This window comes from Lampetra fluviatilis, chromosome 37 (genome assembly GCF_964198595.1).
Source record: "Lampetra fluviatilis chromosome 37, kcLamFluv1.1, whole genome shotgun sequence".
NCBI classification, from domain to species: Eukaryota; Metazoa; Chordata; class Hyperoartia; order Petromyzontiformes; family Petromyzontidae; genus Lampetra; species Lampetra fluviatilis.
The window spans coordinates 10,699,482-10,727,347 of NC_136311.1; the positions used below are offsets into that span (position 1 = coordinate 10,699,482).

Below are 27,866 nucleotides of genomic sequence, written 5' to 3' on the forward strand. Positions count from 1 at the left end.
AAAAAATTATATGTAATTACCAATTGCTTAATGGTGGCAAGCAATCATCTGACCCATAGGTGGCAGCCATCTCAAGCCAGAGGACGAGAGGACTCTAGCCGCCCGTTTCAAAGACCAATGTGGGCTGGGTTGTGGCCCATTGAACACGTACTGCAATTTATTGTCTTGCTCTTTGTAATTCTTACTCAAGAAAAACAGAAATGAATAATAAAATAAAACCGATGCCACGCATATAAAGGATTTATAGTGAAAAACTTAGTTTTTACGGGTTAATGTTTTAACTTTCACATTTTCACCGAACGTTTCGAGGAGCGGCGGGTCTCTCGCTCTCGGCACCGTGTCACGAGAAGGAGATACTTTTTTTAAAACTTTGGGGCCGTCCATAAATGACGTCACGCGATTTTGGACGATTTTTGACCCCCCCCCCCACCTCGTCACACGGCGTCACAAGAAGTCAGACCCCCCCTAAAATATAACGTCACAAAGCTCTGCCCCCCCCCCCCCAAAATAAAACATGCTTCAAAACCGCTTTAAACTATTGTCATTGTAGTGCGTATTTAATGTGGCGCTGCACTCTGATGTTGTAGGAGAAAACATTTATTAAAAAGTCTATTTATTTAAGCAGAACGTGTTGCCTATAATTATTTAAAGTTGCGCATTTTGATGTGACGTCACATTTCTCAACCCCCCCCCCCTCGTCACACATCGTCACAAATGTCTGACCCCCCCACCCCCCCTAGGTGCGTGACGTCATTTATGGACGGCCCCTTTCGTTCAACGATTAACAAAAGCAGTCCCGTAAACACGACAACGTGCGTGTTTGTGTTGTATTCATTAGGGTGACCAAGATGTGACCGTTCTTAACTCACCACCCTTGAAACACCCCTCCCCCGCTATGAATCACACGCCAAGCAGCCTGGACTCGAACCCAGGTGTCTCCCGTGGTGCCATCTCGGCCCACCGACCATCTGACCCCACGGGACCACCTCCAACCACAACCATCACGGTCTCGCCGTGCCTCCGCTCGTGCCGAGCTTGCACGCCTTCTTCACGTGGTCCTTGCCCGGGCCCTGCACCGGAGCGCCGCACAGCGGATTGTCGTGCAGGATGAGGATGAACATCCGCTCGACGAGTGCTCGCGCGATCCCCTGGGGCACGGCGCTCAGCTCGTTGTGCGACAAGTCGAGAAAGACGGGCACCTTGACACCCAACTCGTTCACGGCCAGGAGTCCGTCGGGGAGCTCGGAGAGGCGGTTGCCGTTCAGGTGGAGCTCCTCCAGGGAGGCGAGACCCTGCAGCAGCTGCTCGGGCAACCTCTGCAGAGAGTTTCCCTCCAAGCGCACCCCTGAAAGAGGCCAGACACACGGGGGAATTCGCCTCGGCGTCAATGGTGGTGGCCTGCATGTGATACCCGAGTTCCATTCCCGCTCACGATCAACACCGGTGACGATTGTCTTAACCAGTCCTGGGCTTCCCCTAGGTCGACTTGGCCTCAAATGAGTACCTGGTGCGGTGTGTAAACATTGCCACTGGGGAGACAAAGGCAGTCGGAGGTTGTGCTGGCCAATCACCCCCTCGTGTGGCGTGCCGGCCTTTATAGGTGCTCGCTTACAGCACTTGCCCCTCCAGTCTGTCGAGGCTACACGGGGGATCTTTGTGTGCGCGTGTGTGGGGGAGCGGTGGTGCAGTGGTTAGCGCTACGCTGCGTTAGGAACCCGGTGGCCCGAGTTCGATTCCCGCTCACGGCCATCACTGGTAACGATTATATCTGAACCGCTCCTGGGCCTCCCCTAGGTCGACTCGGCCCCAAATGAGTACCTGGTGCGGTGTGTAGTAAACATCGCCACTGGGGAGACAAAGGCGGGCGGGCGTGGTGCAGGCCACCCACCCGTTCGTGTGGCGTTTCGTGCTCGCTAATAGCACTTGCCCCAACAGTATTTTAAGGCCATATGGGGGATCTTTGTCTTTGTGTGCACAGCCGCCCCCCGAGCCCCCCAAGCTGTCTTGTAAAGCTAATAATGCTGCAGTAGTAGTCAAGGGTAGAGGTTCAGCCCTGCAATGCATTGCTCAGACCACTGCTGGTGGAATAAGCCTCCACTAAAATCTAGATTTGAAGTTTTTTCTATCTCTCCTCACTTGCTCCTCCGCCCTCTCTTACCTACATAGCCTCTTGTCACGGCTTCCCTTTTGCCCACTTCAGCAATTGTTTCTTGCTGTGGTTGTCCCACCTGATGACGGACGCTTGTGTTGCGCCCGAAACGTCGTGATCTAATTTATTTTATTGTATACCTACGTGACTTTACCGAAAGAACCAAAGAGTAAGCCTCCACTAGACGGAGCTCCAGAAAGCCCCCTCCCCTACCCCCCCTACCCTCCCCTGCCAAAAGGGTTTCCTTTCTTTTTGAATGGGAAGTACGAACACCGCAGAACGTGCTGTGATCTTCATGCACGCGCGCATCGATGTTGACCTTTGAGCTTCGCGTTCTCCACGAATATGTCGGCCGTGATTTCCTGGATGGAGTTGTTGGCCAGGTAAAGCCACTCGAGGTTCTTCACGCCGCACAGCAGCCCTTGGGCCACGGCGCTCAGGTTGTTGTGAGCCAGGTCCAGTCGAGTGAGGTTCCTCAGTCCGTCGAACGCCTGGCTCGGCACCGACGAGATCGCGTTGAATGCCAGCGACAGGCTCTCGAGGCTCGCCAGCGGCCGGAACACGGCAACGTCGATCGCCCGGATGAAGTTGCCGTTGAGACGGAGGTCCTTGAGGGCGCTCAAGGCGGCAAAGTGCACGCGGCTCACGGACCCGAGACGATTGTACGACAGGTCGAGCGTTTCCAGCTGGCGTAGCGAGCCGAAGACCGTGCCGGGCAGCGCGGCGAGGTTGTTGCCGGAGAGGAAGAGCGTGTCGAGGTTGCCGAGATCTTCAAAAATCCCCGGCGGCAGGGAGGCGACGGCGTTGTTGGAGAGGTCCAGGTAGCCGAGCGCGGCGGCGCCCGCGAACAGCGAGCCGGGCAGCTCGGCCAGGCTGTTGTTGGACAGGTCCGCCCAGCGGAGTCGTTTGAGGGGCACGAGCAGTCCGGCGGGCAGGCCGCCCGCCACCCGGTTGCCGGAGAAGTGGAGCAGGGCGAGGTGGGGCAGGTTACCGAACGAGTCGTGGGCCAGCCGCAGGGCCGCCCGGTTGTCGGCGATCTCCAGGTAGTCGAGGGGGTGCGACCAGCAGGGAAAGGTCAGCGCCCCCGTGAGCAGCGAGCCCCTGACGACCAGCATGTCGGTGTTGTCCGGCAACGTGGCCGGCAGCGAGGTGAGGGCCTCTCCGTGGCAGCTCACCAGGTGCTTGGAGCGGCTGCACGTGCACCCGGGCGGACAGGAGATGGTTTGGCCGAGCGAGGGCGACGCAGCTGCCGCGGCGAGGACGACGAGGAGGAGGAGGATCTCTCGTCGACTGGCCATGCTCCCACTTGACCGTGCACACCGCAGTGCTACGGAGGGGAAGAAGCGTTGGGGGGGGGCGGGTGATGAGAGTGTACATCAACGGCGGCCGTGTGGCGAGAGAGCTCCGCTCGGTTTAACACCGGTGGGCTGAAGTCGTCACTAATTGGCGTTTTGTTTTACGCGACAAATCCCTTATTAATTGGCTGTGACGGGTGGTGGAGGGTTACTTACGCGATCTAACCCAAAAACCTTTATTATGAATAATATTGGTCGCGAAAGCCTACGTGTTAAACGTAGTAGGAGGCTTTCGCGAACAATATTCATAATATAGGTTTTTTTTGGGGTTAGATTGCGTAAATACAAATGTATCGTTAAACCCGCCACCACCCGACACAGCCAACTAGTAACAGGGTTTGTCACGTAAACAGAACGTGCCAATTCGTTGCTCGTCCAGCACTACACCGGTGTGTTGGAGAGCAAATCTACAACATTTACAATCCACTCAGAATCACTGTGGCCTTAAAAAAGGAAAATAATTATAATAGGTGACGTTTCGGGCAATGGGCCATCTTCAATCGCACGTCGAGAGGTCTGAGAGATGGGAGGAAATAAAGATTTGGAAGACTGCAACTATGCAGTCCATCTGGCCCTGAGAAGAATTAAGATGTTGAAATGTTTTCCAGTTGACCAGCATTACATTGGCACGTGAACAGCTACGCATGTGTAAGGTATATCGCGTAACCAATACGTGCGCTTCGACAACATTCGCACTCAAAGTTGTTTTCAAAATGTGTTTCCGGCACATGGCATTGCCTGCGAGCCGTGTCGGTGATCTTATCGGCGAGAGGGAGCGGAGTGGCTCGGACCTAAGGGATGATTCCCGTGAACGATCTCAAATGCAGCACGTGGCTAGCGATTCAATGTAGACGATTTAAAAAAAACAACTATTAAATTTTTTAAGTAAATGTATATATCAGAGTCCGCTACCTGCTACGTACGCAAACGGCTTGGTGTGTGTTTAATAGTATTAGCTCAACACATTCCTCAATAACACTGCCTTTAAAATAAACATTGATTTGCGCTGCTATGCTGAAGGGCTATTGCCTTAAAATGATAAACTTATAACTACAATCTTGACTTAAAGCTTTCGTGACTGCAGGAATTCATATTGTTTGGGTCTTTCGGTAAAGTCACGTAGATAGAGGAAAAACAATATTATTTTATTATTTATAAAAATATAATTTTATTATTTTAATTTTAATAATAAAAATGTTTTAGTTTTTAATAATAAAAAAAATCTATCTACGTTACTTTACCGAAAGACCCAAAGAGTATATAACTACAATTTTCAGTATATCATTTTATTATAAATATATCATTGTAATGCCGCCACTGTTATTGACGATGGCGTTGAGTGCTGCTGCTGTTGTTGTTATTCTTAGGTTTTTTCGGTAAAGTCATGTAGGTAAAAAATTAATAAAAGTTGTTGTTGTGTTTGTGTGCCACTGCCAGTGAAGTTACCACCAATTGACTCGTTTCATTTTCACTCAGTCGGGATGGTGACATTTTGTCCTTGAGCTGAACAAACACAGCCTCACACACAGACAAAGATCCCCCGTATAGCCTGAACAGACTGTAGGGGCAAGTTCTGTTAGCAAGTAGCGCCTATGAAGGCTGGAACGGCACACGATGGGGGTGAGTGGCCAGCACCACTCCCGGCCGCCTTTGTCTCCCCAGTGGCGATGTTTCTCTACACACCGTCCGTAACGCAGCGCGCTCACCACTGCGCCACGAACACCCCCACACAGCCACACCAACACTCGCACACTCAACGAAAATACTCACCCACTCACACCAACACTCACACGCTCAGTTACTATGACTCACACACTCTCTAACACTCACCCACTCACACACTCTCTAACACCCAATCACACTAACACTCACCCACTCACACCAACACTCACACACTCTCTAACACTCACCCACTCACACCAACACTCACACACTCTCTAACACTCACCAACTCACACCAACCCCCAACACTCTCTCACAACTCACCCGCTCACACCAACACTCGCACACTCAACGAAAACACTCACCTACTCACCAACTCACACCAACACTCACACACTCTCTAACACTCACCCACTCACACCAACACTCACACACTCTCTAACACCCAATCACACTAACATTCACCAACACTCACACCAACCCCCAACAATCTCTCACAACTCACCCACTCACACAAACACTGACGCACTCTAACACTCACCCACTCACACCAACACTCACACACTCTCTAACACCCAATCACACTAACACTTACCAACTCACACCAACACTCACACACTCTCTAACACTCACCCACTCACCAACACTCACACACTTTCTAACACCCACTCACACTAACACTCAACGAAAATACTCACCAACTCACACCAACACTCACACACTCTCTAACACCCAATCACACTAACACTCACCCACTCACCAACACTCACACACTTTCACCCCTGTGCTGTTCCACAGCGGGACTCACCAGGTAAGTCACTCTGCTCCCAAAGGAACCGATCAGAAGAAGAAGCAGCAGCAGCGGCAGCAGAGAGGAACCTCCCGCCCAGATAAACCCCCGTGTGCCTTGTGAGTCGGACCAGTGGTTGCACATTAATCCGAGAGACTCCCATCCCACACATTCCGGGAAGCGGTGTGTGCCATGCGCGTCTCGCTGTTTGCCGTGTGCGTGTGTTGTGTGGGTTTTTTTTTTATAAAAAAAAAAGAAACCCCGATACGACGTGCAAACAAAAGTGGGTCCCAGCGATAGTCCAGCTCGGCCTTGCCACGCAACGCAGAGTTGGTGAAAAGGTTGGCCTCGTTGTGGTCAATACAAGTAAACAACATTTAAGTAAACAATATCAATGAGACAAAACGCCTCCTTCCCATATCTGTCCATCCAACAACAACAAAAATACAAGAACTGCACCTTTTTTTGTTTACACATCCGATCAGCCTTCTTCTGGGCCAGTTTGGTGTTTTAACAACTTCACACCTGTTTTGTTGCCAGATAAAAGGGGAAAAACCTATTCTCAGACTTTACATATTTTTAAAATGGTTAGCACTAGACAAAAAGCGATTTAGAACTCTGAGGCTGATCCGGTCCAGAGTTAAACTTATCAACCTCTGGGCAGGGGGTCCAGACACTCCAAATGTTGATGTTTTTTAAATCCTTTATATTAAGTTCGCTTGCTTGCTTACGACCGTGCAAATCTTTCGGTCGTTTTTTAACCCACTTCCCGTGATCCAATCGAGCTGACATTTTCCACACAGACTCGTTGTGCGTGACAATTAATGTTCGTGAAATTTTTTTTCCAAAATTTTACATTTTTTAGGAAAAAATGTTTTCTATTTAATTACCAATTGCTTAATGGTGGCAGGCAATCATCTGACCCATAGGTGGCAGCCATCTCAAGCCAGAGGACGAGAGGACCCTAGCCGCCACGCATATAAAGGATTTATAGTGAAAAACTTTGTTTTTACGGGTTATACTTGTTTATCTGGTAAAGAGACACACAGCATATTTCAGCTTTGGTCAAAGTACCGACACTTTGTACTGTTACGTTGAACAGGCTTGGTCAGCACCCCCTACACGGTTACACAACGTGTGCATTGGGAAACTAAACAACCAAAGGGAACGATTCGCCAGTTCGAGGTCACCCCCAGCCCAACTCCCACGTGACACGTTTGCCGCTTGCCTACAGCCCCTAATTGTTGGGCGCTTAAAATGGAAAATGCGGAGACGATATTTACATTTTTGTTTCCATTGGGAGGCCCTCGTGACCTACACAGCGTGGAGAGGCCTTCAACAAGCAGTGGCGGTCGAGAAGGGACGAACATGTGGACTGTACACACACACGCCCTACATATTGGATACACGTGTGTGCGCGCACGGTACCACAATTGTCTTCAGTAGGAAAAGACAAGCGGTTGTTTTTTTTTCGTTCGGAATATTGCAATACTGCGACGTGATTAAACACTCCAGCTACCTACAATTTAGATTCTGTGGTTCTCGCTACGATTGTGAAGGTGAAGGGAGACGAGTTGAATATACGAGCCGAGAGTGTTGGCGCACACCTGTAATCCATCGCACACCTGGCCGGTGAGGTGGTAGTACTGCGCAGCACGTGGCCTTCGGAAGATTGATCCCCTGCGTCCAGGTACCGAAACCTCTTCCCCCCCCCCCCCCCCCCCATGAATGGAAATGGTCAAACATCCAAAGGCAGGACCCTCCTGAAGCCATGGGACTTAGTGCAGCTTTCCCGGGAGGAATAATCGGCGTGATATTCAGTTCCCAAAGATGAACCCCTCAAAAATCCCAGACGCCAACCTTTGGAGGATGAGATTAAAAAAACCGTTCGAATAAAAAATTTGGGGGACCCCATTGCCTACATTTTTTTCCCCCAATTTCAAAATAATTTCTTGTGTGCATTGAGCACCCTTTGACACAAAGGGCATTCCCCAAGCCATGCAGATCATGGCATGGGGAGACCCCTCATCCAGCAGTGGATTGACAAACGGGGGATGTGTGCGCGTACGAGCAGACGCAACTTGGAATTCATAATAAAGGTTGTTTTTGGGTTAGAACGCGCTAGGATAAATGTGTCGTTAACCCGCCGCCACACCACCAGTAAGGCTTGTCACGTAAACAAAACGTGTCCCAAAGAGTCACTTCAGCCCACCAGTGTTGCGTTGCCCACAACGTTTACAATCGAGTTCCGTGACGTTCCGCTGGATGTAATAGTGGTCGCGAAAGCCTGGAATTGCGCCCGACGTTACGATTTCCTCGCCCTTCGCTCGCGACGACAATAAAAACACACCACCCTCAATATCTAAGTCTCCTTTTTTATTGTATGCTCATGCTCAGTGCACATCACCTCTTCACAGCACAGACACTGTACATTACATGACCAGCAGTCGCCTGCCACATTCATAAGCCTGGGGAGACGGGTTGAACCCTCGATGTTAATAATCTCTATAATAAGCAGCAACACCCAACACAACAACAGGTTAAAGACGCTCACGCGCACGCACACACACGCTCACTTTGGGGAGTAGGATAATGCACAAACGTGAAATAACTAGACCCATTAGCTTCGCGTGATGGAATAGCTGAAGAGCAATCTATCTATGCGCACAAATAATAGTCCACTGGTGCAGTCTAAAGTCACAATAATCATCACCTTTGCGACATTTCTCTTGCCCACTATGTTTCTGATAGGCAGTCTATAGTATACGTTCAGAAATGACAGGTCCACCTCATTTCAAATATTCCTTTCTACCGAACAGCATACAGGGAACCAGGAGTGTTACTCTTTTGGTGGTTACTTTATCTGCTTGCTCAAGATTGGCTACAAGTTGTATAGATTACAGCAATGTCTGCTGGTACAAGCTCACGAACACACAACCAACACGACCACGGTACACGAGACTACACGGTGGCTGGGTTGAGATGCAACACCAGAGCAGACGGCACAGGAAGACGGGGAGGGGGGTGCTGCCAGCGCTCAATTGCGGGCGGAACTCTCGATCGTTGGAACACGTATTGCAATCTCGAAACGCAATATTTTCAAGTACCACTCAAAAAACATCGGATGTTGTTGTTCCTGAAACATCAGCCGGTACACACCAGAACAAGCCAATACCTTGCCAATACAATTTCAACCATCGGACACACGGTTGGCTTATCGAATGCCATTGTCGCGTGTTTTTTTTTAAGAGCTCCGGTACAATTGAGACGCTAAACAGTTTGCTGCCAAGCCGGCCGCAGGTGGTGGCGGTGGTGGTGGTGGTAACGTCGACAGCAGGCGGCGTCATGCGGGAACCGCAGGTGGGCGCCGTTCTCGCGGTCGTGTGCAGAAAGGGGGCGGACGGGGTGGGCCACGTGGCCGCTCTAGTAGGCGTGGTTGGCGACGAACAGAGACTCGCCGGCAGCGGCGCCGGTGCCAGTGGGCTTGTACTCGCCCTTGGAAGCCTGCCCGTTGATCTGTTTGGGGGGGGGGAGGGTATGAAGCACGGCAGGTTAGAAACGTTACGCTGTTAAAGGACATCTTTGTGTTCCAATGTTCCGCGCCCCCACCCCCAAATTTTTGTAAAATCTCAACCATGACCTGGACCACATGGTTGAGGGTAGAGGCACTTTCCCATCTGGGTCATTGAGGACCAGGCCGAGACCTTTAACTCGCTGGCTACAACTTGAGAATCCGGTTCAATCACCGGCATCCGAAACGCAGATTCGAGCCCGGGCTCTCAGCAGCACCAACAGGCTTGGCACCCCAACCTCTGAGGCCATGACATCTCTTCGTTTCACGGTTACGTTCCCGCGTCTCCTCCGTCGCCTCGCACCTTGGCACGACGCATCAGCTCGTCCTGGGCGGCCTTCAGGTTCTCTTTCTTGCCACCCCAGGCCTTGAGCACGGAGGCCTGCAGGGCGCGGCCGTAGGAGAAGGTCAGGGCCCATGGCTTGATCAGGTGCAGCTTGTTGATGGCGTTCAGGTGGATGGAGGCATCCTCCTCACTCTGTCCTCCGGACAGGAAGGTGATGCCTGTGTCAGGGTGAAGGGCGGGCGGGGCAGAGTAGCAGCAGAACACACAGGGAATAAAGACTCGGAAATAAACAAAACAAATCCCACAGCGTACGCCACAGACTCACGTGCTGGCTAATGTTGTTTTTATCACTACGCAGGCTCGGTTCCCAGAGAAGCTCTCATCACGTGGTCGGAAATGGGCATCACCATGGTGAAAAATACGCCGTACAAACTGGAAATATGAGCCACAATGCTGTGTTTTTTTTAATTAATAACAGTGGTGAGCAGCAAGTTGTAGAAGAGAGTTTTGAAGACCTCAAGTATGGAGCGTGGCATTGTATGCAGCATAAACTTTTACTCTGAGAAAGGAAGTCTGGGGATGATGGTTTTGGCATCAAATGGAGGCAAATCAGTTGGGATGGAGGGAAAGGGTGATGAGGTCCTTTTGGAGCAAGTATAGGAGGACAAAAGTCGAATTGTAATAATCTAGAAAAATAAATACATGTGGATTTTATTAAGTAGTCCTAGGCTGGTGGGGAGCGGCCACGAAAAGTGAGGTGAAGAAAAAAGCTCAAGGTCGGACAGGATGGAGAGAATTCGAGCCAAGCACCTTACCCACTGGGCAAAGGACTAAAGTAGAACAGGAAATACTGGGATGCTGTCCTCCCAAGTTAAATTTACAATGCTCTCTGTCCATCTTAGGTCTGTCTGCCCGTTCCTTTTCCTTCCACTTTCCTAACACACTTGACAATTTCTCTGGGGTTTCCCCCCCCCCCCCCCACCGCAACTGGCACGTGTCTAACATACTTTAGTTCCTATCACAGCAAGGTCGAGCTTTTCCACCAACCGCTTGTCCGTGTACTTTCCTACGCTCATTTGGCTGCCCACGGGATTACGCGACAGGTGTCGTCCCAGCAATCAGCATCACAAAAGCTGCGACGCTACGGTTCGGCCCAACCCTTCGCGGTGGGGAATCCCGTCCACGAACAACGCCGCCCACCCGGTGCCCACTTTGGGCTTGCCTGCGGGGGTGCTGCGAGTGCGTGAGTGTGCGAGAGAGAGGAGCGCCCGGGCATCGGCGAGTCTTACCGGGAACGGCGGGCGGCACGGTGCGGCGCAGGGCGGTCAGGGTGGCCATGCCGACCTGCTCGGGCGTGTACTTGGTGGTGCTGGCGTGGCCGGCGGTCACCATGTTGGGCTTGAGCAGGGTACCCTCCAGGTACACGTGGTGGTCGCTCAGCGCCTTGTAGGTGGCGGCCAGCACCTGCGGAGATGACGGGAGAAGGGAGATGCGGGCGCACACAAACACAGCTCTTCAGGCGCCGCGAGGAAGCGTCGGCGGTCTTCCAGGTGGGAAAACGACCTCGACGTGCGTACCTTACTCGCCTACAATTGAATCACCGGGGAGGGTGTGCGTTGGCCTACCTTCTCGGTGATGTACTGGCAGGTCTTCAGGTCATGGTCTCCGTCGGGGAGGATCTCGGGCTCCACAATGGGCACCAGGCCGTTCTGCAGCAAGAAATGGTCGGGTTACTCGTCGCTGACATTTGACCGAGTCGGGCACTGGGCCGAGGTGCAGCGACGGCTCGATCACTTACAGCAGGCCTCCTTCAGGTCACGAAACAGCCAGATGCGGGGTACCGCCTACGTCATCGGACAATTAATAACCAGCAGTGCGCGACTGCACTCATCAATTCCAAACCCATGTAATATCGTTGTAAAGCCATTTGCCCGCTTTTGTCAATTCGCTGGCAGAATTCCAGATTTTTTTTAACCATGAGGCTACCCCTGAAGCCACCTCTACCGGCGCACTCACCAACTTGACGTGAAAATGCCCCCTGCTGATCAACTCCCTACCATAAAAAATTAAGTATATTTAGCACAGACAACCCCCCCTGGCGTCTGCCCAGTGTCCCGTAAAGTCCGCCGTAGCGTGGCCCCAGACCTGCAAACTCGGCAGTGGAAGCATTTGGGCTGTCGCACAAGAAGCTCGCCAAAAAGAATCGTGGCCAAGGCGCAAGCCAGATGGGCTAAGGTTAGGTCACAGCATGCAATGGGGGGGGTGGCGGGGAGGGTCCTATTAAAAATAGCGTTTACAAGACCGTTTTCAAATTGCCAGCTGTCACGTCTACCGAACTGTATGAAGCATGTACACTGGATATGTAGCTCTTACACAAGCTTATTTACATCAATGCTTCGGTCAGGGGCAGTCAGGAAGCACGTCAGTTTGAATTCCTGTTTGGGGTCGACTCGGCCCATCATCCCTACAGGGGTCAAGGAAATTTTCCACAACTTTGTTGGCAGCCCTACTTAATTTGTTTAAAGAGGTGGTGCCCTCAATATCAGAGGGACATGGATTTTTTGTATTTTTTTTTATACCAGCGATTGGAGGTGCACCACTCTCCTCCACCCGGTTTGAACGTCTGGGGCAGTCTCGCTTCTTTGAAAATGCAGTCCCCGCATACGCGCTTGCAAACAGGCAGGCGCAGGTGCAATTCGACCACGCAGTGTTTCATTGAGCTTGTGACAGTCACGGCTACAGGCCAAACTCAATCCCCAGTCAATCGCTCACCAGCAGTCAGCCGCTTCTCGTGCTGCTATTGTTTACTTTCCCCCCCATGACCTTCAACCATCGATTCCTCCGCCCATCTTGAGGACTCTACCTCGATAAACGCACCGACCCCTTACTCTGCTACACCTCCACCCGTGCGTCTTCGCCGCTTGCCCCTTCGCGTGCGGCTCGAGCCTGCGCCCAGCCACCGCGACGAAACAAAACACCTCGGCGCGACAGAGCGTGCGGCAAAGGAGAGAACCGGCGTAAAACCACATCGCGCCCCCTCCCCACCACCACGGCAAGCCATCGGCGCCCACCTGCTGACAGATGGTGGCATAGCGGGCCAGCACGTTGGCGTTCTCAATGATGGAAAGCCTGGAGGGGGTGTTGGGGGAGATCTTCAGCACGCAACGCCACTTGGCGAAGTCGGCGCCGTCCTTCTTGTACTGAGCGCAGCGTTCCGCCAGGCCATCCAGACCTGCCGAGAGAACCCCACGCGTGCGTGCGTGTCATCACGTGAACGGACGGGCCGGCTCCGCGACATTTCGACGTGGATATAATGTAGGCGAGCAATGTAGGCGAGCAGTGCAACACGGCCACGTTAAGATACCTCGCATGGGATAACCCCCCCCCACCCCCCGCCGAGAGGTTTTACGTAACTGCCAGAGTGGGGGGGGGGCAGGAAAACAATGGGGAAGTGTGGGCACGTGGCCATAGGGCTGGCTGAGGCAACGCGGCGACGGAGTCTGCAGCGAGCACACCCTCGCCAACGATCATCGTTAACGCCGCCCTTATTGTAGGAAAATGTCAAGCGGGTCCACGTTTTTCGGCAATGGCACCTTCTATCAAGCAGCCTGCCTCGCCTAAATGTGCATCATCACCATCATCATCATCAGCCATCATCAACCCACCGATTCATTAAGGTCTCCCCAAAGCAATCGCGGTCTGCAACGTTAGCAGATTGAATGTTTTTTTCAACGTTTTGCACATCTACAACGCTTTGTCGATCCGCTCCGGGCGAGTCCCTCCCTGCTTCACCGCGCCGATCGGCGAGGGGGTTTAGTTGCAGGGCAACGGAGCGCAGGCATGGGAACGTATCGCACTGGAACAATGCTTTTCACTGTACCGCCCTGTGCTCACTTTAACCCCCAGCCCCGCATCTCATGGCAACGTGCGTTTCCGTGTGCGGTGGTGGCCCATCCAAAGCTCTATCCGGTGAGCTTCTGAGGTGGCGGGGCACAGTCTGTGCGATTTTGGTCACCGGCTCTCCGTGCTACTGTTATACGACAGCGTTACGTAGTGACGAGTGTTGAGGTTTGCTTGATTTGTAAACCCAGAGGGGGGAGCACTCACCCTGTGTGGTTCCCTCTCCGTTGGTTCCAGCCAGCGGCACCACACCCTTGTCAACCTGTTGTGGGAGGGGGATGGAGGGGGGTTCAACATCAAGAACCGGTAAATGTCGATGTGTGCCTGCATGTAGAGTTAACGAGAATAAAATATACGGTCATTTGTCATAGGCAAACTGATGATTTTTTTTTCATGCAGACTTATGCGTGCCAATTTGCTGTTAAAAAGCTACACTACTATGGTGCATGAACAGAAAAAATTCGTGAAAAATATTAAGGATGCATTACATGAGATCACATCATGTTGTTGAGCTATCATCTGTTGCCAGCTTGCTTCTGAAAAACAAGTGAATACCTCATTGGACTTTGCCTGGTAGGATGGGGATGGTTTAGCTTAATTTGTTTGTGTTTAGGGGATTTGTTTACCTTTCTTGTACTTCGCACTCCTATCGTCGCCTATGTACTGTTTGTTGTTGTTGTAACGTTCTTACCCACCCCTACTGGACATCTGTGAATAAAGAGCTTCATAGCTCATCGGATTCCTCCTCCGTCATAACTAAACACTCCGATTCAGATCTCGCATCGCGTGGCACTGTCCGCGTTTGCGTAGCACCGTGGTGCTGCGGCAGCAAGGAGAGACGGGCCCCACCTTGATGCCGACGAGGATGCCATTGTCCTTGACGAGCTTGACGAAGGGCACGCCGCCGTCCGTCTTCTGGTACATCGTCTCGTGGAAGAAGATAATGCCCCCGATGTGCTCCTTGATGCTGGGGTCGGTGGTGAAGAGCAGCTGGCGGTAGAAGCGGCGGTGCTCGTCGGTGTTCTCCAGTCCAATCTGGGTCAGCCGCTTTCCCATGGTGCCTTGGGGGCGGGAGGGAGAGAAGGCACCGGTTTAATCGCTCGTCAGCCAGACATCATCCCCGGGCGCTTTCAGACGCGCTTCCGCAGCCGTCTGGAACGCTCGTACCTTCCGATATGAGGAAGCCACCGGAGCGATGCACTTTTAAATCATCGTGTACATTTACAAACTCATTTCTTTTGCACTGCTTTTTGTGTCTAGTTTGTTGTCCTTCCCCCGCGCCTCCCATTAGCACGGTTGGCTACGTATGGTGCGAAAGAAGTTCAACATACATAACATCTCGAATGCGCCCCAGATGAAACAGTGGCTGGGCATACTATAGGCTGTGTTGGCTTGGGCTGAGCACCAGGCCAGAGACAGAGAAGCAGGCCTGAAATAGAGGTCATTCGAAGTGGCGAGTTGGGAAATGAACATTGCAGAGTAGACATGGAGATGGCCCAGGACGAGGAGGAGCAGAGAGCAAGAGAACCAGCAAGGGAGATGCCACCACATGAGTGGGGAATAAAAGCCAGCAATGAGAATTAGGCTTGGACTGCGAGATTGCAAGGAGATGGCAGTACAACAATAGATGATTTGACCTCTCTGGGGGGAGCTTTGAGTATTACCACTTGTGGGCTTTCTCCACCAACCATAGGTCAGGTGGTCTCCCACAGGTCAACCGTAACCAGTATTGGCCACCATCTGAACGCAGGACCGCCTCGAGGCTTTCCTGGGTAAAGGATACGACCTTCACTGGTAGGCTCAAGCCCGTCATTTCAGAAGTGGGCAACAGGCAGCTCAGGGACCAAGTCAGACCATCTTAGCTCAGGGACTAAGATGGTCACAGTGACGGACAAATTATCATTTGAGGGCCCTTTTCATAGCGGCAGGCATCATGTGGCCGCGGGCCATTTGTAAGGAAGCCAGTCGCGAGCCGTACACGGTCATGCTACAGGTTTCCGACCCCCCCCCCCCTGCAATTAAATCATTAAAAACAATTTTGGACGCCAGCAATCGTTTTCGTACAGCCCTCCCTCGACTTCGCTTACCGACAGACTCATCAGCGGCGAGGATGCCCTTGCCGGAAGCCACAATGCGCTGGGCAATGTCTGCCAGCTCCTTCTTCTGGTCCGGGGTGAGTGCCGGGAAGTGAGGAGACATGTTTGCTGTTGGTTACGGGTGATCTGTGGAGAGCGCACGCACACACACAGACGGATTCACCGGTTAGGATCACACAAAAACCTCAACATTGCCTTCCTTAATCCTGCCGCTAGATGACGCTAGTGTCGCGTCCTTCACGGGCAGCCTTCTCATCGGCACCACCATCTTGGCGTTCGGCCTGCTACGACGTCTTTGCCATAACTCTGGGGCACCACTCCGATGCCCGTCTGGGAAACTCACCATCCTCCAATCGTCCACGTGTGTCCCACTATATACTGTATATCTACCAAACAGTTATCACCAATACTGGAACAACGTGTTATATAAGTATAAAACCGCGTCAGTCTAACCCAGGACAATTGAAATCCCCATCCGATCTTAACATTTCAAAAGATAATCCTTATCATAATTAAAATAAAAAAACTTACGCCAATTTTCAAACAGAAGGGTGAGCGAATGACTCGTTGTAAATTTGCGTAAGGCACAGTGCCTGCCCTATCACGGATGCAAAACGTTTGTGGTCGTAAATAATGTATGAATGAGTCGCCATGCAACGGTACAGTGCATTCCTGCTAAAGAAAATAAACCCAGGTGTAACTTGAGAGTCTGAAGCAGTTTGCCACTGTTAGACCCCTCCCAAAGGGAGCTGTTACTTTAGAACCCTGTCACTGTGAAAGTCTACTTTTCCATTTTTTTTTTACAGCGCATCAACAATGATTCTGGCTGTCGCCTGATGAAGCTGGTTGTAATTACTGGCGAAACGTCGTGCTCAGATTGTAAATGTTGTGGCTTGGCTCTCCCAACACACCGGTTAGTGCTGTACTAGTGACGGATTGTCCACGTTCTGTTTACGTGACAACCCTTACTAGTTGGCCGTGTCGGGTTTAACGACACATTTATATATTTACACGATCTAACCCAAAAAAAACTATTATGAATGAACCCCATCTGACAATCGCGGCTCATAGATTTCATTTTTGCAGGTGCTCCCCCTTTCAAAAGTGTAAATATTTTTAATCAATGAGCTCTTACCTGATTGTAACGTTTAATTGATTAATTCGTGTGTCGTGGAATCTTGAGTAAAATGTATTTCAACTAAACAATTCATTTTATTTCATCAGGTAAGGCCCACTGAACTATATCTCTTTTTCAGAAGCGACCTGGCCACAAATGATAGCTCAACGAAGTGGCTTATCACGTGGACATTTATAGCAGCCAAATACTCTAAACGCATGTTTCTAAATGTGGAGGGAAAACCAGGAGTACCTGGAGAAAAATCCACGCGACCAAGAGGAGAGATACGCAGACTCCAAATACACAGCAGGTGTCAGGGTCGGGATCGAACCCACGACCTCCTGTTCACGAACACATCCCTCCAGGATGTGCTGTGGTCGAGATCTGGAGTCTAATTTGGAAATTGTCAACTCGCACCCATCTTGGGAGTAAATAAAATGATTCTTGTACCATCGGTTTTTTTTAACACGTATGCTTTTCACGACCAACATTGTTAGAATCCAGAAGAGATGTTTGGTTCAAGATTGTGCAAATAAAATGCCAATATATCGTTTACCCTCCTTCAACATATCTACCATAATGTATTTTGTCATCCAACATTATTTATCTTAATGCATTAACCTCAAGGCATCATCATTACACCCTGCTCTCTTGCGGGGGCAGGACATTTATGGTATCACATCACTTATTCAAGGCCCAAGACAGGAGGGGAATGATTCACAATGACGACAATCGTCTGATGATGCAGGTTTATAACTATGGGCAAAACGTCGTTACACCAATCGTTAAATGTTGCGGATTGCCCTTCAACATACCGGTGTGCTGAAGGGACAGTAGATTGCCACATCAGTTTGCGTAACAACTTCATTTAATTTGCCTCTGTTTGGGTGGCGGGATGGGTGGATGACACGCATCGGCATTGCTCTCACCTCGGCAATCGCACCCCAAAAAATTAAGTTAAGCATCACAATTACCACCCGCAAACACTTGGCTTAGTCCTTTGGAAGATGATAACCCCCATAACGGGAATGTGGAATTTCCACGGACGGATGAGCCGTATGAGCGATGCCCGTTACGTTCGGCGTCAAATAAATATTAGCCCCATTTTCGCTTTGCGCACGCAAACAACCTCGCGGTCATATTCGGCGGCAAGTAAGGAAGCAAGCAAGCAAGCCTCGCTCTAATCTATTGCATCCCAAGTAAACCCCGAGGGACATCTCTATCACCCGATGACGACATCTGGGTCAGGACTGCAGATGAAGCGGAGTGGTGCGTCACCGCACTCGCTGCAGTGTGACGACGCGTTTCGTCAGAATCGTTTGGCCAGGCAAAACGGGGCTCAGATTGCTTTCAAATAGAACAATGTGCAATCATCGCTTTAGCACACCGGCCGAGAGCTTTAGACCAAGGAATTTTAAAAACTCTAAAGAGGATGTCGCATTCAGAGCCACATTAATGGAAACAAATTATTCAAACCAGGCTTGGGAAGATTTGTCACTGCGAATCTGCGCTGTCCGCTCGCTGTCAGCCTGCACACAGGTTTAGAATCACTGCGCAGTTGCTTATTCACGGTATATAACCTTGTACGATTTGCCGCTGACTTTCATATGCTATCACATATTAGCGACGGAGCAAAACGTGCCAAAATATATTGCGACAGCGTACCGTTCTCAATTTCTGTTTGTCATTCCTCTTATAAGTCTTACATTACCGGATACAGACGTACAAACGTAATTATTTTTCCGGATTTTTTTCAACAATTATTTTCTTAACACCTATTATAACGAGGGTCTTATTGTACATGAGCGTACAACATTGTTAAAAATTCTCGTTAAATGTCATCAATAAGAACAAGGGATTCATATTCTTGGTTCTTTCGGTAAAGTCACGTAGAAGGGAAATAATAAAATAATATACATACAAATTCTAACGACGTTTCAAGAATAAGGGCGTTTTAAAACTTGCTTCGAGAAAAATAACCCAGCATATCAAAAATATATTTATAGCGACCAATAGCTGCCACGGTCGTGCAAAAATCACCGTCGGAAACTGGGATATAAAAATTAAACAATAAATAACACACACAATAAAACACCGACAAGCAAATCCTCCCACGAAGTCAATTATTTCACACATTCTCACATTTCACGTGGCTCACCTGTACGAGAATTCAAAAGGCTTTACCACAATAGCAGACCCTGTTCCTTCTATACCCGGTGGGGCTCGCTTTGACAATAAAAAAAAGCCTGCAGACGTATTTCTGGGTCATTAAAAAACCGGGCGGGTTTAGCAAGCGGCGTCACGATTTCCCTACCCCCTCCTTCCTCCTCCTCCTCCCCATCCCTTCCCCACCCCTCGGGCTCCCTCCTCCTCCCAGCTCCACCACCCCACCCAGACCGCAGCGACGTGCAAACGACGCTACCCAACATGTCGGCCGCCATAAACCCACCCCCCTCTCTCAAGGTCACAGTGTCCGTACAAGCCAGGGCCTTACGTGGGCTTCCCTGGACCGAGGAACCTTCTCTTTGGCCCGCTACCGATCAAGTCGCTCCACGCACCACCACACACACGCAACACTGCTGTGCCACACCGACCCTGCTTGGCTTACTTGGCGATAGCCAGGGCCGACCCTTTGACCCCTCCACCGCTCACGCCAATTTCCCTTTAACCCAATGACGCAACCACATTCAGCCAGCGATTCCATGGCAGAACGACTCTGCGTATATTGTTTTTTGCAATGTGCATTAGGCAATGAAAGGACATGTTGTGGACTTTTTAAAATATATAATGCATTCGTGAAAATAACTGTGTTATTGTACGAATACAGTTGTATAAACGAATGCAACAAACATTAGTAGGGGAATTCATGTAGTGCCACTTATGTAACAAAATATAAAATGAAAGCAATAAAAGAAATATTGTACAAGGACACAGAAATATAACATTGTAAATTGATAATAAAAACTCAACAGTAGTTTGCATCGTGCCTTAGGTAATGAGACAAGGACTTGGGACATAATATTACCAAATACGAGAGTATATCAGATATTTTAACATCTATTCTGCTTATATAACTGCAAATACTGCATAAATTCTAAAATGACGTTATACAGCCAGAAATATAATGCCGTGCAATTATTGCGACCAGTCTGACTGTTGCATTCGCATGCACAATCGTTGCATGAGATCACAAGTGGTCAGGAGTCGGGGCGTGCCTTTCTTTAGTCGCAGTCACCTTAGCAAAAACAAGCCTCATCGGAGAGAGGGCGCTGCGTAGGAGCTAATAATAAGTGCCGCACCATCGGCACCCGCGCCGCATTCCGAACAGGGCACCTCCTGGCACGAAAATGCACCGCTGATGGACAACCCTGGCACAAATGTGCGCACTTTCTGGAACAGGGCAGTCGATGGTGCTGGGGTGGGCACGTCAAGCAGCGACGCACTTACCACCCTCCCAAGGCCACGGGCTCTCACTGCAATCGTTTCTACCGCTGAATTTTTCATGGCTTTTTAATGGAAGGAGGGGGAAATGACGACTCAATGGTTGGCCTCGATCCGGGAACAGTGACTTGACAATGAGATCGCATAAAGCGCGGCAAGGTTAAGCTTTTGTCCTTCACAGCAACGGCTCAGCAGGCGCCAATGCTAGCGGGAAGAAGAAAAAAAACGAATGTCCATACACAGATGAACGGTGATGGTTCATCCGTGTATTTGAGCTCCCACCTGTTCATTAAAGATGTTACTAATCTAGAAACAGTGGTGAAAAACACGCGAATGAGTACGTTGTCACGTTCTGTTACAGTGTGCATTTAAAAAGGGGCAGTTGTTAACTTCACTCGCATTAAAACTGGCATGAAAATAGGTTAAACGAGGCTGCGAGGCATTGAATGTTTCTCGACCAAGACAAAGATTAAGGGGGGGGGGGGGGCAAAACTGTCAGCGGCTGCAGAACAGGTTTGGAATGAAATTCACTCAGGGTGCTGCTGCTGCTGCTTGCTGGGCATAGACGGAAACCGCAAATAGCGAAAAAGAATGTTTTGCTCAAAGCCACCGCCTATGAAAACTTCTGCACAAGTGCAGCACGCGCGCCATGCAGCTCCTGCATTTTCTACAATAAAACAACTGCTATGATCTATAATAAGACAGGTGTCAGCCAGAATCGGGAAAAGGTTTACAGTTTGGCACGCGGGTTTAAAACCTGAAATCTGACGCCCCCCTTCCCACTGCGGAAGCTTCGATAGTCGAGAACCTTGACATTTAGTTTTAGCAAGAGGCTGCATTGCTGTTAAAGGGCAGCCGGCAGGCTCAAGTAACAGTGGTCGTATTTATAGCAAAAAAAGGTTTGAGTTTCGTGGCCACCAGGGAGGTCGTGGCGTGGGCGATGAACACTCGGGGGAGCAGGAACACCCTCGAACAAGTGTAGATTGGCGGCGAGGGGGGCCGACAGGAGAATTGCCAATAGCCGATAAGATATCGCACATTGCCTGATCCCTTAGCGGGCAGCCCAGCAAGAAACCTCTCAGTGGCTTCTATAAATAAATGTTCAATTACATTGAGGCTTCACATTTTGCTCGTGCATTTTCTGCACTGTTCACGGGATGAGTGATCATCCGCCGACAGTTTCATGAAATATTTCGTCCATTAGAAAAAATTATGTTTCGAAATTAACGAGCAGTTTGTGCGCATGTAAAAGAAAAATCATCCCGGACGTTTCCCCCTGCAATGACATCACCCACCCATGGACAAACACCGTTGAGTTTGGAAAAACTAAACTGCGTACGTGACAACGATGCAAGCCAAGGGCTCTAATAGCCTGCATGAGATATTGGATTTACATGCATGGGCGAGTGCTCGGCTCTTCTCATGCGAAAAGGACATCAGGGCGTGGGATTCTTTTTGGTGCAGTCGCATTGACAATGCAACAAGTAGTCGTCGTGAAAGAGTGATTTGGAAGATTAAATGTCCACTTAAATGCCTAACACTGCATTAATATTGTGGGGAATGCAATTTGAAAATAATCACATCCCACAGCTCCAACCTCCTGTTGGGCTGCATGGATATTCTCATGTTGCTAGGCAATATTTAAGCTAATCCCAGACAACCTAATTAGAATTGACTCTTACACACTCCAAGGCAATTCTAACTAACCAGTGGGCTGTGCAAATGTTAAGACAAATATACATTTGGAGTTTCTGTAGCCCGCTTCAAACTATCAAGTCCAATCGGATTGCATTTAGCGAGCTGCTGAGCATTGCCGCGCTCGACTCAGGCAAATGAGGACAGTGCAGGAAAATATAATCCCGTCCAGTGGATCATCCTACATTGCCTGCTGCGTCATAACATTCTAAAACCCACCTGAAATGTTACACACGGGGTGTGTCTGATTAAATATGGAGGGAGGCAGGGCATTAGCCACTTATAATGAAATGTCTATTTGCCTTTGGGCTTCTTGTACCCAGGAGATGCAGTCTACTTTCGCATTCAAATAACCACATCACGTGCACCACCTCCACGCCCCCCCCCCCCCAGTGGGAAGGCCCCAAACTGCCTGGCATTTTCCAGTGACTGCTGCAGTGCGGTGATGCAGCCGTAGTGCGTGGTTAACCCCTTGGAGGCCTCGCACCCAACCTTCCTTGCCTTGCACTCTCAGAAAAGGATGGGGGGGAGAGTGGCGATAGGTGTCGCAGGAGAAAGAAAAAAATCCAAACGCGTTAAACATTCAAAATAATTATTCTTGGTTCTTTCGGTAAAGTCACGTAGAAGGGAAATAATAAAATAATATAAATATAAAACAATAAAATTCTCACGACTGCAACACAAGCAATCATCATGTGTGATGATGATTGCTTGTGTTGCAGTCGAAACGTCGTGAGAATTTTTATTGTTTTATATTTTTATTATTTTAATATTTCCCTTCTACGTGACTTTACCGAAAGAACCAAGAATATGAATCCCTGCAGTCACGAAAGCTTAAAATAAAAATTCAAAATAATTGTTTTTTTTTTACGAAAGAGGTCATTACAGTATGGTTTTTAAACAATGGTGCACCCAAAGCCGAGCTGCATTAGACTAAAGCTTTTATTTATTCATGTACATTTTTTTTAAAAACCATTCGATGGCGGTGGAAATATGTACGTCACAATGGACTGCTCGACCTTGGCCAGCGGTGGTGGTGGCAGCCACTGCTGTTTGCCTGGGTTCAGTGGAGGGTGGGGAAAGGTCATTGCTTCGGGGAGAGGGGGGGGCGGCGAGTGACCGGTGTTTGGTGAGTGGAAGGCCGAGTGACCAGGGGTGAACGAGTGTAAGACGAATGTGACCTGGGCGAGTTCGTAGGTCAGCGAGAGCGCATATGGAGAGGATGCCATGGGGAGATTAGGCTTTGCGTAAAATGGTGGCTCGCGAGTGTCCGTGGCTGAATGACAATGAGTGTGTCACCCCCGAGAGATTTGGTGGAAAAATCAGTAAGAGGATCGATGGGTGCATACGAGGAGAAGAACAAAGAGGAGAGATGATGGTTAACAGGATGGCTGGTGAGTAGGAGAGTGCGTCAGCAGCAGTTCATGGTTTATATTTCCACATATATTTTTTTTACATACAATCCAACGAATAAGGTTGCCTTCTGCAAAGTTGATCATAAAAAAAAAACCCACAATCGTGTGCATTGTGAGCCCCAACTCGCAAATGTGAAAATGACTCACTTGCATGGCCGGTGCCCGTGGCCACCAGAGTTCGATTCACGGATACGGCAAACATGAGCGGCGAGCGACCTCTGAACTCGTGTCTGGGTCGACCCCTCCAGCAACCCAAGCACGCCACCATGATTGTTACGTTTGGTTAAACAACCCACACGACCGACGCAACCTTGAGGAGGCCTTCATCCATCACTTGACTGTCAGGGCTCAAATTTACTGACACATCGCCACAATGAAATGCTGTTCTGACGGTCTAACGGAATTCTTCCCTTTTTTTCGCTACCCAAGGCATCCGTTGTGAGAGATAAACGACTCTCAAATGGGATTTAATATGGACATGTGGGGGGAAAATAGCTTTATATCTCATCAGATTCCTCCAGTACAAATCTCAATATTATCAATCTTAATTTGGAGCTTTTATATTATCATCATTGATGAATGGCTCAGTGGAAGGAGGGCCAAATGAATGTGACGTATTGTCGCGAGGCAAGATGGTGGGTGTTGGTGGCGATGGCGCTGCTTGCTCAGTACAATGAGCAATCTTGTGTGGGTGGAGGCGGGTGGAGGCGTGTGGAACGTGCACACGCACGTTGGCTACAGAGATTAGCCGATGGGAGCATGGACTGACGAATGTCGCTCGTGTGTGCATGGTGGTACAGTTGGGAGGATGTGGATGATTCATAACGGGCGAGAGGGGAGGAGGAGGATGACAATGATGAAGTATCCTGGGTGGGACGTGAGAAATCTGTAGGTTCGTATGCCGGGCTGGGGAGAGAGAGGGGAGGGGGGGTCACACTGGTGGTGGGGTGCGACTGCTGGACAACTCATGCGGTATTCGCTGGTGGGTGATGATTTCTGTGGGTGCCCGGTGTGGCTCTACGGGCTGGTGAAGGTGTATTCTGAAAGACAGGAGGGATAGCCGGTCACGTGCTGGGTTGACCGTGGGTTGGTTTGTCGATATACTGTCGATATATCGCGTGCCAGTGTTGAGTACGCGTGTTTGCTGGTGTGTGTATATGGGTTGACGGCGAAATCGCTGCGTAGTAGATCAATGTATTTGTATATTCGCCATGCTGGACGAGTGGTTTTTGGGTCAATGCATGCGTCTTGTATGGGCCTATACCTGGTGGATAATGTGTACAGTACAACAATGCATATCGCTGCATCACCTACAACATGATAATGTTTGCATCGTGACGCTTGGCTCAAACTCCACCACCCCTCCCCGCTCCGACATGTGACGATATCAGCGCACTGCGGCTGATTTTATCACAAGCTTGTACATCTTTGTGTGTGTTTAAACTCCGTGTGTGTGTACAACCGTATGAATGCATGACGGCTTTTGCTCAGTGGACCGCGTTCTAGTCGTGGTCGTGCCCGGCTTACGAATGCGAATCGTCGACCTCCCCTGCCTCCCGCCCCATCTTTCAGCCCTCCTCTAACCCCCACAACCACCACCTCGGACAAAGACCTCGCAGAGCAGAGCACGGCTGAACCTCAACTCACCGCGCCAGTGGTGGTGGGTATAGCGGCATACACCACTGGACACAGCTTCTATCGGAACGACCCCCCCCAACACACACAGCCCCCCCCATAAGTGAGGTCGAAGGATCGTGTCCACGTCCCTGTCGAAGGGGCCGCACCTCGATCGTCGGCGTTGCGTTGTTCTCCCGACACGAAGCCGCTAGTTCCGCTAAGTAACACACCACTAACCCACCCCACCACCACCACCACTATCACACATCAATACTCATTTGACGGCGCAACAACATTTAGTCTTGTCACACACGTAGGCGGATCATGCAACTCGCTCACAGGGTTTTTTTTTTAATGAAATACGATGGAGTTAATACGGTGTGTGTATATGCGCAAAGGCTCGTATTTGAACTAACTAAAATATAAATATGTATTATCGTTACATAAACGCCCTCGCCATTCTCCGCGATGTTCACCAATCGGGGCTCGGGAGAGACAAAGGCGCGCGGGGAGCGGCCGAATGTGCGCACGTCACGGCGCGTGTGAGTCTCTCGACACGGAAGACTGCTGCGTTGTTGATGGCGACGATGATGGTGGTGGTGATGACAGGTGGTGGTGACAGGTGGTGGTGGTGATGATGGTGGTGATGATGGTGGTAGGTGGTGGTGATGATGATGATGGTGGTGGTGATGATGATGATGGTGGTGATGATGATGGTGGTGGTGATGGTGGTGGTGATGATGATGGTGGTGGTGATGATGATGACTGTTGCAACCGTGACTCACGTGCAGGAGGAAGAAGAAAGAGCTGAAGCACACACGACTGGACGGGGCCGCCGAGTAAAGAAACCGCTTTCACCACGCACCTTTATATACCCCCGCGTGACGTCAAAGCCCCCCCCCACTAACCCCCCCCCACTCCGCACTACCTCGCACCCCATTGGTCCACAGCTATAAAGGGCACGCGGCCAACGCCTGGCGCAGTGTGGGAGAGTGGGGAGCGGTCGTGGGGGGGGGTGAAGGGGGGTCACGTGACACCCCCCTCAATCCCCCCCCCTCAACCCCCCCCCCCCCAGTTGGAGCGGCATGGTTACGTGATCGAGAGTGATTAGATCGCTACAGACGGATGTAACATCCGTCTGTAACATGAAATACGATGGTGTAACATCCGTCTGTAACGCGTCGAGATACAAGTTGAAGTGCCCACCACCACCACCCCTAACATTTCCCAACATCCCCCACTAACTGCTGGAAATCTGTTTAAATAAAAAAAGAGCTTTATTGATCATCGGATTTATCCAGGATGAAGATTCGGATTCTGACCTGGTGCCCCCACTCCCCAGCCACCAGAGCTGCCCCCTTCTCGCCCGTCTCACCCCCACCCCTTCCCACGGCCGCCCTCCCACGCATCCCCAAATGTATGGAATGATACCAACATTTTTATGGGAAAACTAAGAGAGAAATATGAGGAAAGTGAAGGGGGAAAACGGGAGCAAAGGGTCAGGAGAGATGAGCTTACGGAGGAAGAGGCTGAATCGGGGCCTTGTAACGCTGCTGCACGGAGCAGCAGCAGCAGCGTGTGTTTTCAAAGGGGGTGGGGACAGGGGAAGGGATTCAGAGTGGGAGTGGCCACACACAAGCCGTCTGGATCAGTGAACACTCCTATTATCCGTGCCTCTATTGATCTATTCATATTATCCGCACTTATTCGGGGTAACATGTATATTACACAGGTGAAGCCAATAAAACAAACATGTTTCCCTATTATCTACGGAGTATTCCAGGAGTAGCAGACCCATAACCCACCACACCATGCGTACATGGGCTAGGAGATGTTGACTACCTCGCCTGGTTTCCAGGAGGACGTGGGTTCGATCCCGACCTGGACGCCTGCTGTAATATTTGAAGTACATTGTCTCATCAGCAGTGTTTCAAAGCCTTCAATAATAAAAAAAAATGTTTTAAGAAATAAACAAATTTGTATTAAAAGTCAAATAAAAAAAGGCGAATTGCATTATGGGTATCAACGTTTAAATTTGACTGGATTCTAACGAAGCGGGTTTTTTTTTAAATACCTGTTGAGCTCAGGAGTCTGAGACCGATGCTAGGATATTTGTAACAAAATAGGATAAACAATGTGGAAGTCTAGAAGAGAATGTCACAGTTAAGTGGTGTAGATATCATTGGGCAAAAACGCTTCCACTGGGGAGGATGTGTGCAGGATGGAGGAGGACCAATTTGCCGAGACGAGAATTTGAATTATCTCCAGCAGTCTGGTGACCAAGGGGAAGCCCTATGAGCAGATGGTGTGATACTGTTAGGGCAACTCTTGGAGGTTGCTTATCTCATTTGGGGTAGCTGCAGGAACCGGCAAAGGGTATGAAAGTGTTGGCAAGGAGGTATGGTGGTAGGAACACTTTTGGCCATGATGACATCTTGATCATCACTACACTGTACTTCAACGTCCATACTACACGACCTTCGTGAACCCCACATTGACCAGCGAGGAGACGCATGGTCAAACAACCCCTGTGACCGACACGGCTGGGGAAGAGATCTCGTGCAGCAGTGGAGATGATCTGCCGAGTCAACAACCGAAACACGATTTTAACACATGCCCTTTCATTTGGACGTTAAACACTCTGGCCACATTGCTCGCCAGCCAGTCGCTATACATAGGTGTGGCTATTTCTATTTATACGCTCCTGTGGCTGATGTATGCTGGGCAGTGTTACTATGTTCCACAGCTGCCAGCTGCCCTCACTTCATGGGG

The 27,866-nt window shown here is 50.0% G+C and overlaps 2 protein-coding genes across 3 annotated transcripts; both read right to left on the reverse strand.

Moving 5' to 3' along the window:
- Window positions 1-747: 747 nt before the first annotated feature.
- On the reverse strand, window positions 748-6,185 carry LOC144945438 (uncharacterized). Its single transcript, XM_078873958.1, has 3 exons — window positions 5,975-6,185; window positions 2,469-3,476; window positions 748-1,345 (listed from the first exon to the last, which is right to left on the reverse strand). Exons 1-3 carry the CDS (start codon window positions 6,126-6,128, stop codon window positions 1,002-1,004), a joined length of 1,506 nt encoding a protein of 501 aa, XP_078730084.1. The 5' UTR covers window positions 6,129-6,185; the 3' UTR covers window positions 748-1,001.
- A 2,132-nt stretch (window positions 6,186-8,317) lies between these two features.
- Window positions 8,318-25,988, reverse strand: LOC144945365 (fructose-bisphosphate aldolase, muscle type). 2 transcript variants are annotated; one of them, XM_078873850.1, is made up of 9 exons: window positions 25,880-25,988; window positions 15,801-15,935; window positions 14,563-14,774; window positions 13,921-13,975; window positions 12,885-13,045; window positions 11,439-11,522; window positions 11,103-11,277; window positions 9,832-10,031; window positions 8,318-9,472 (listed from the first exon to the last, which is right to left on the reverse strand). In XM_078873850.1, the coding sequence occupies exons 2-9, from the start codon at window positions 15,910-15,912 to the stop codon at window positions 9,380-9,382; spliced, it is 1,092 nt and encodes a 363-aa protein (XP_078729976.1). In that variant the 5' UTR covers window positions 15,913-15,935; window positions 25,880-25,988; the 3' UTR covers window positions 8,318-9,379. The 2 variants fall into 2 exon arrangements, with proteins under 2 accessions (XP_078729976.1, XP_078729977.1); XM_078873851.1 differs by lacking the exon at window positions 25,880-25,988 and adding an exon at window positions 19,085-19,199.
- Window positions 25,989-27,866: the final 1,878 nt, after the last annotated feature.

Coding starts and splice junctions, on each gene's coding strand:
- LOC144945365 (XM_078873850.1), bottom strand. CDS start 15,912: ATGTCTCCTCACTTCCCGGCACTCACCCCGGACCAGAAGAAGGAGCTG. Junction 13,976..14,562: donor GCATCCTCGTCGGCATCAAG/GTGGGGCCCGTC, acceptor CTCCCACAACAG/GTTGACAAGGGTGTGGTGCC. Junction 11,278..11,438: donor GCCAGTACATCACCGAGAAG/GTAGGCCAACGC, acceptor TCATCTCCGCAG/GTGCTGGCCGCCACCTACAA.
- LOC144945438 (XM_078873958.1), bottom strand. CDS start 6,128: ATGTGTGGGATGGGAGTCTCTCGGATTAATGTGCAACCACTGGTCCGA. Junction 3,477..5,974: donor GGAGCAGAGTGACTTACCTG/GTGAGTCCCGCT, acceptor TCCCCTCCGTAG/CACTGCGGTGTGCACGGTCA. Junction 1,346..2,468: donor GGAGAACGCGAAGCTCAAAG/GTCAACATCGAT, acceptor GGCCTCTTTCAG/GGGTGCGCTTGGAGGGAAAC.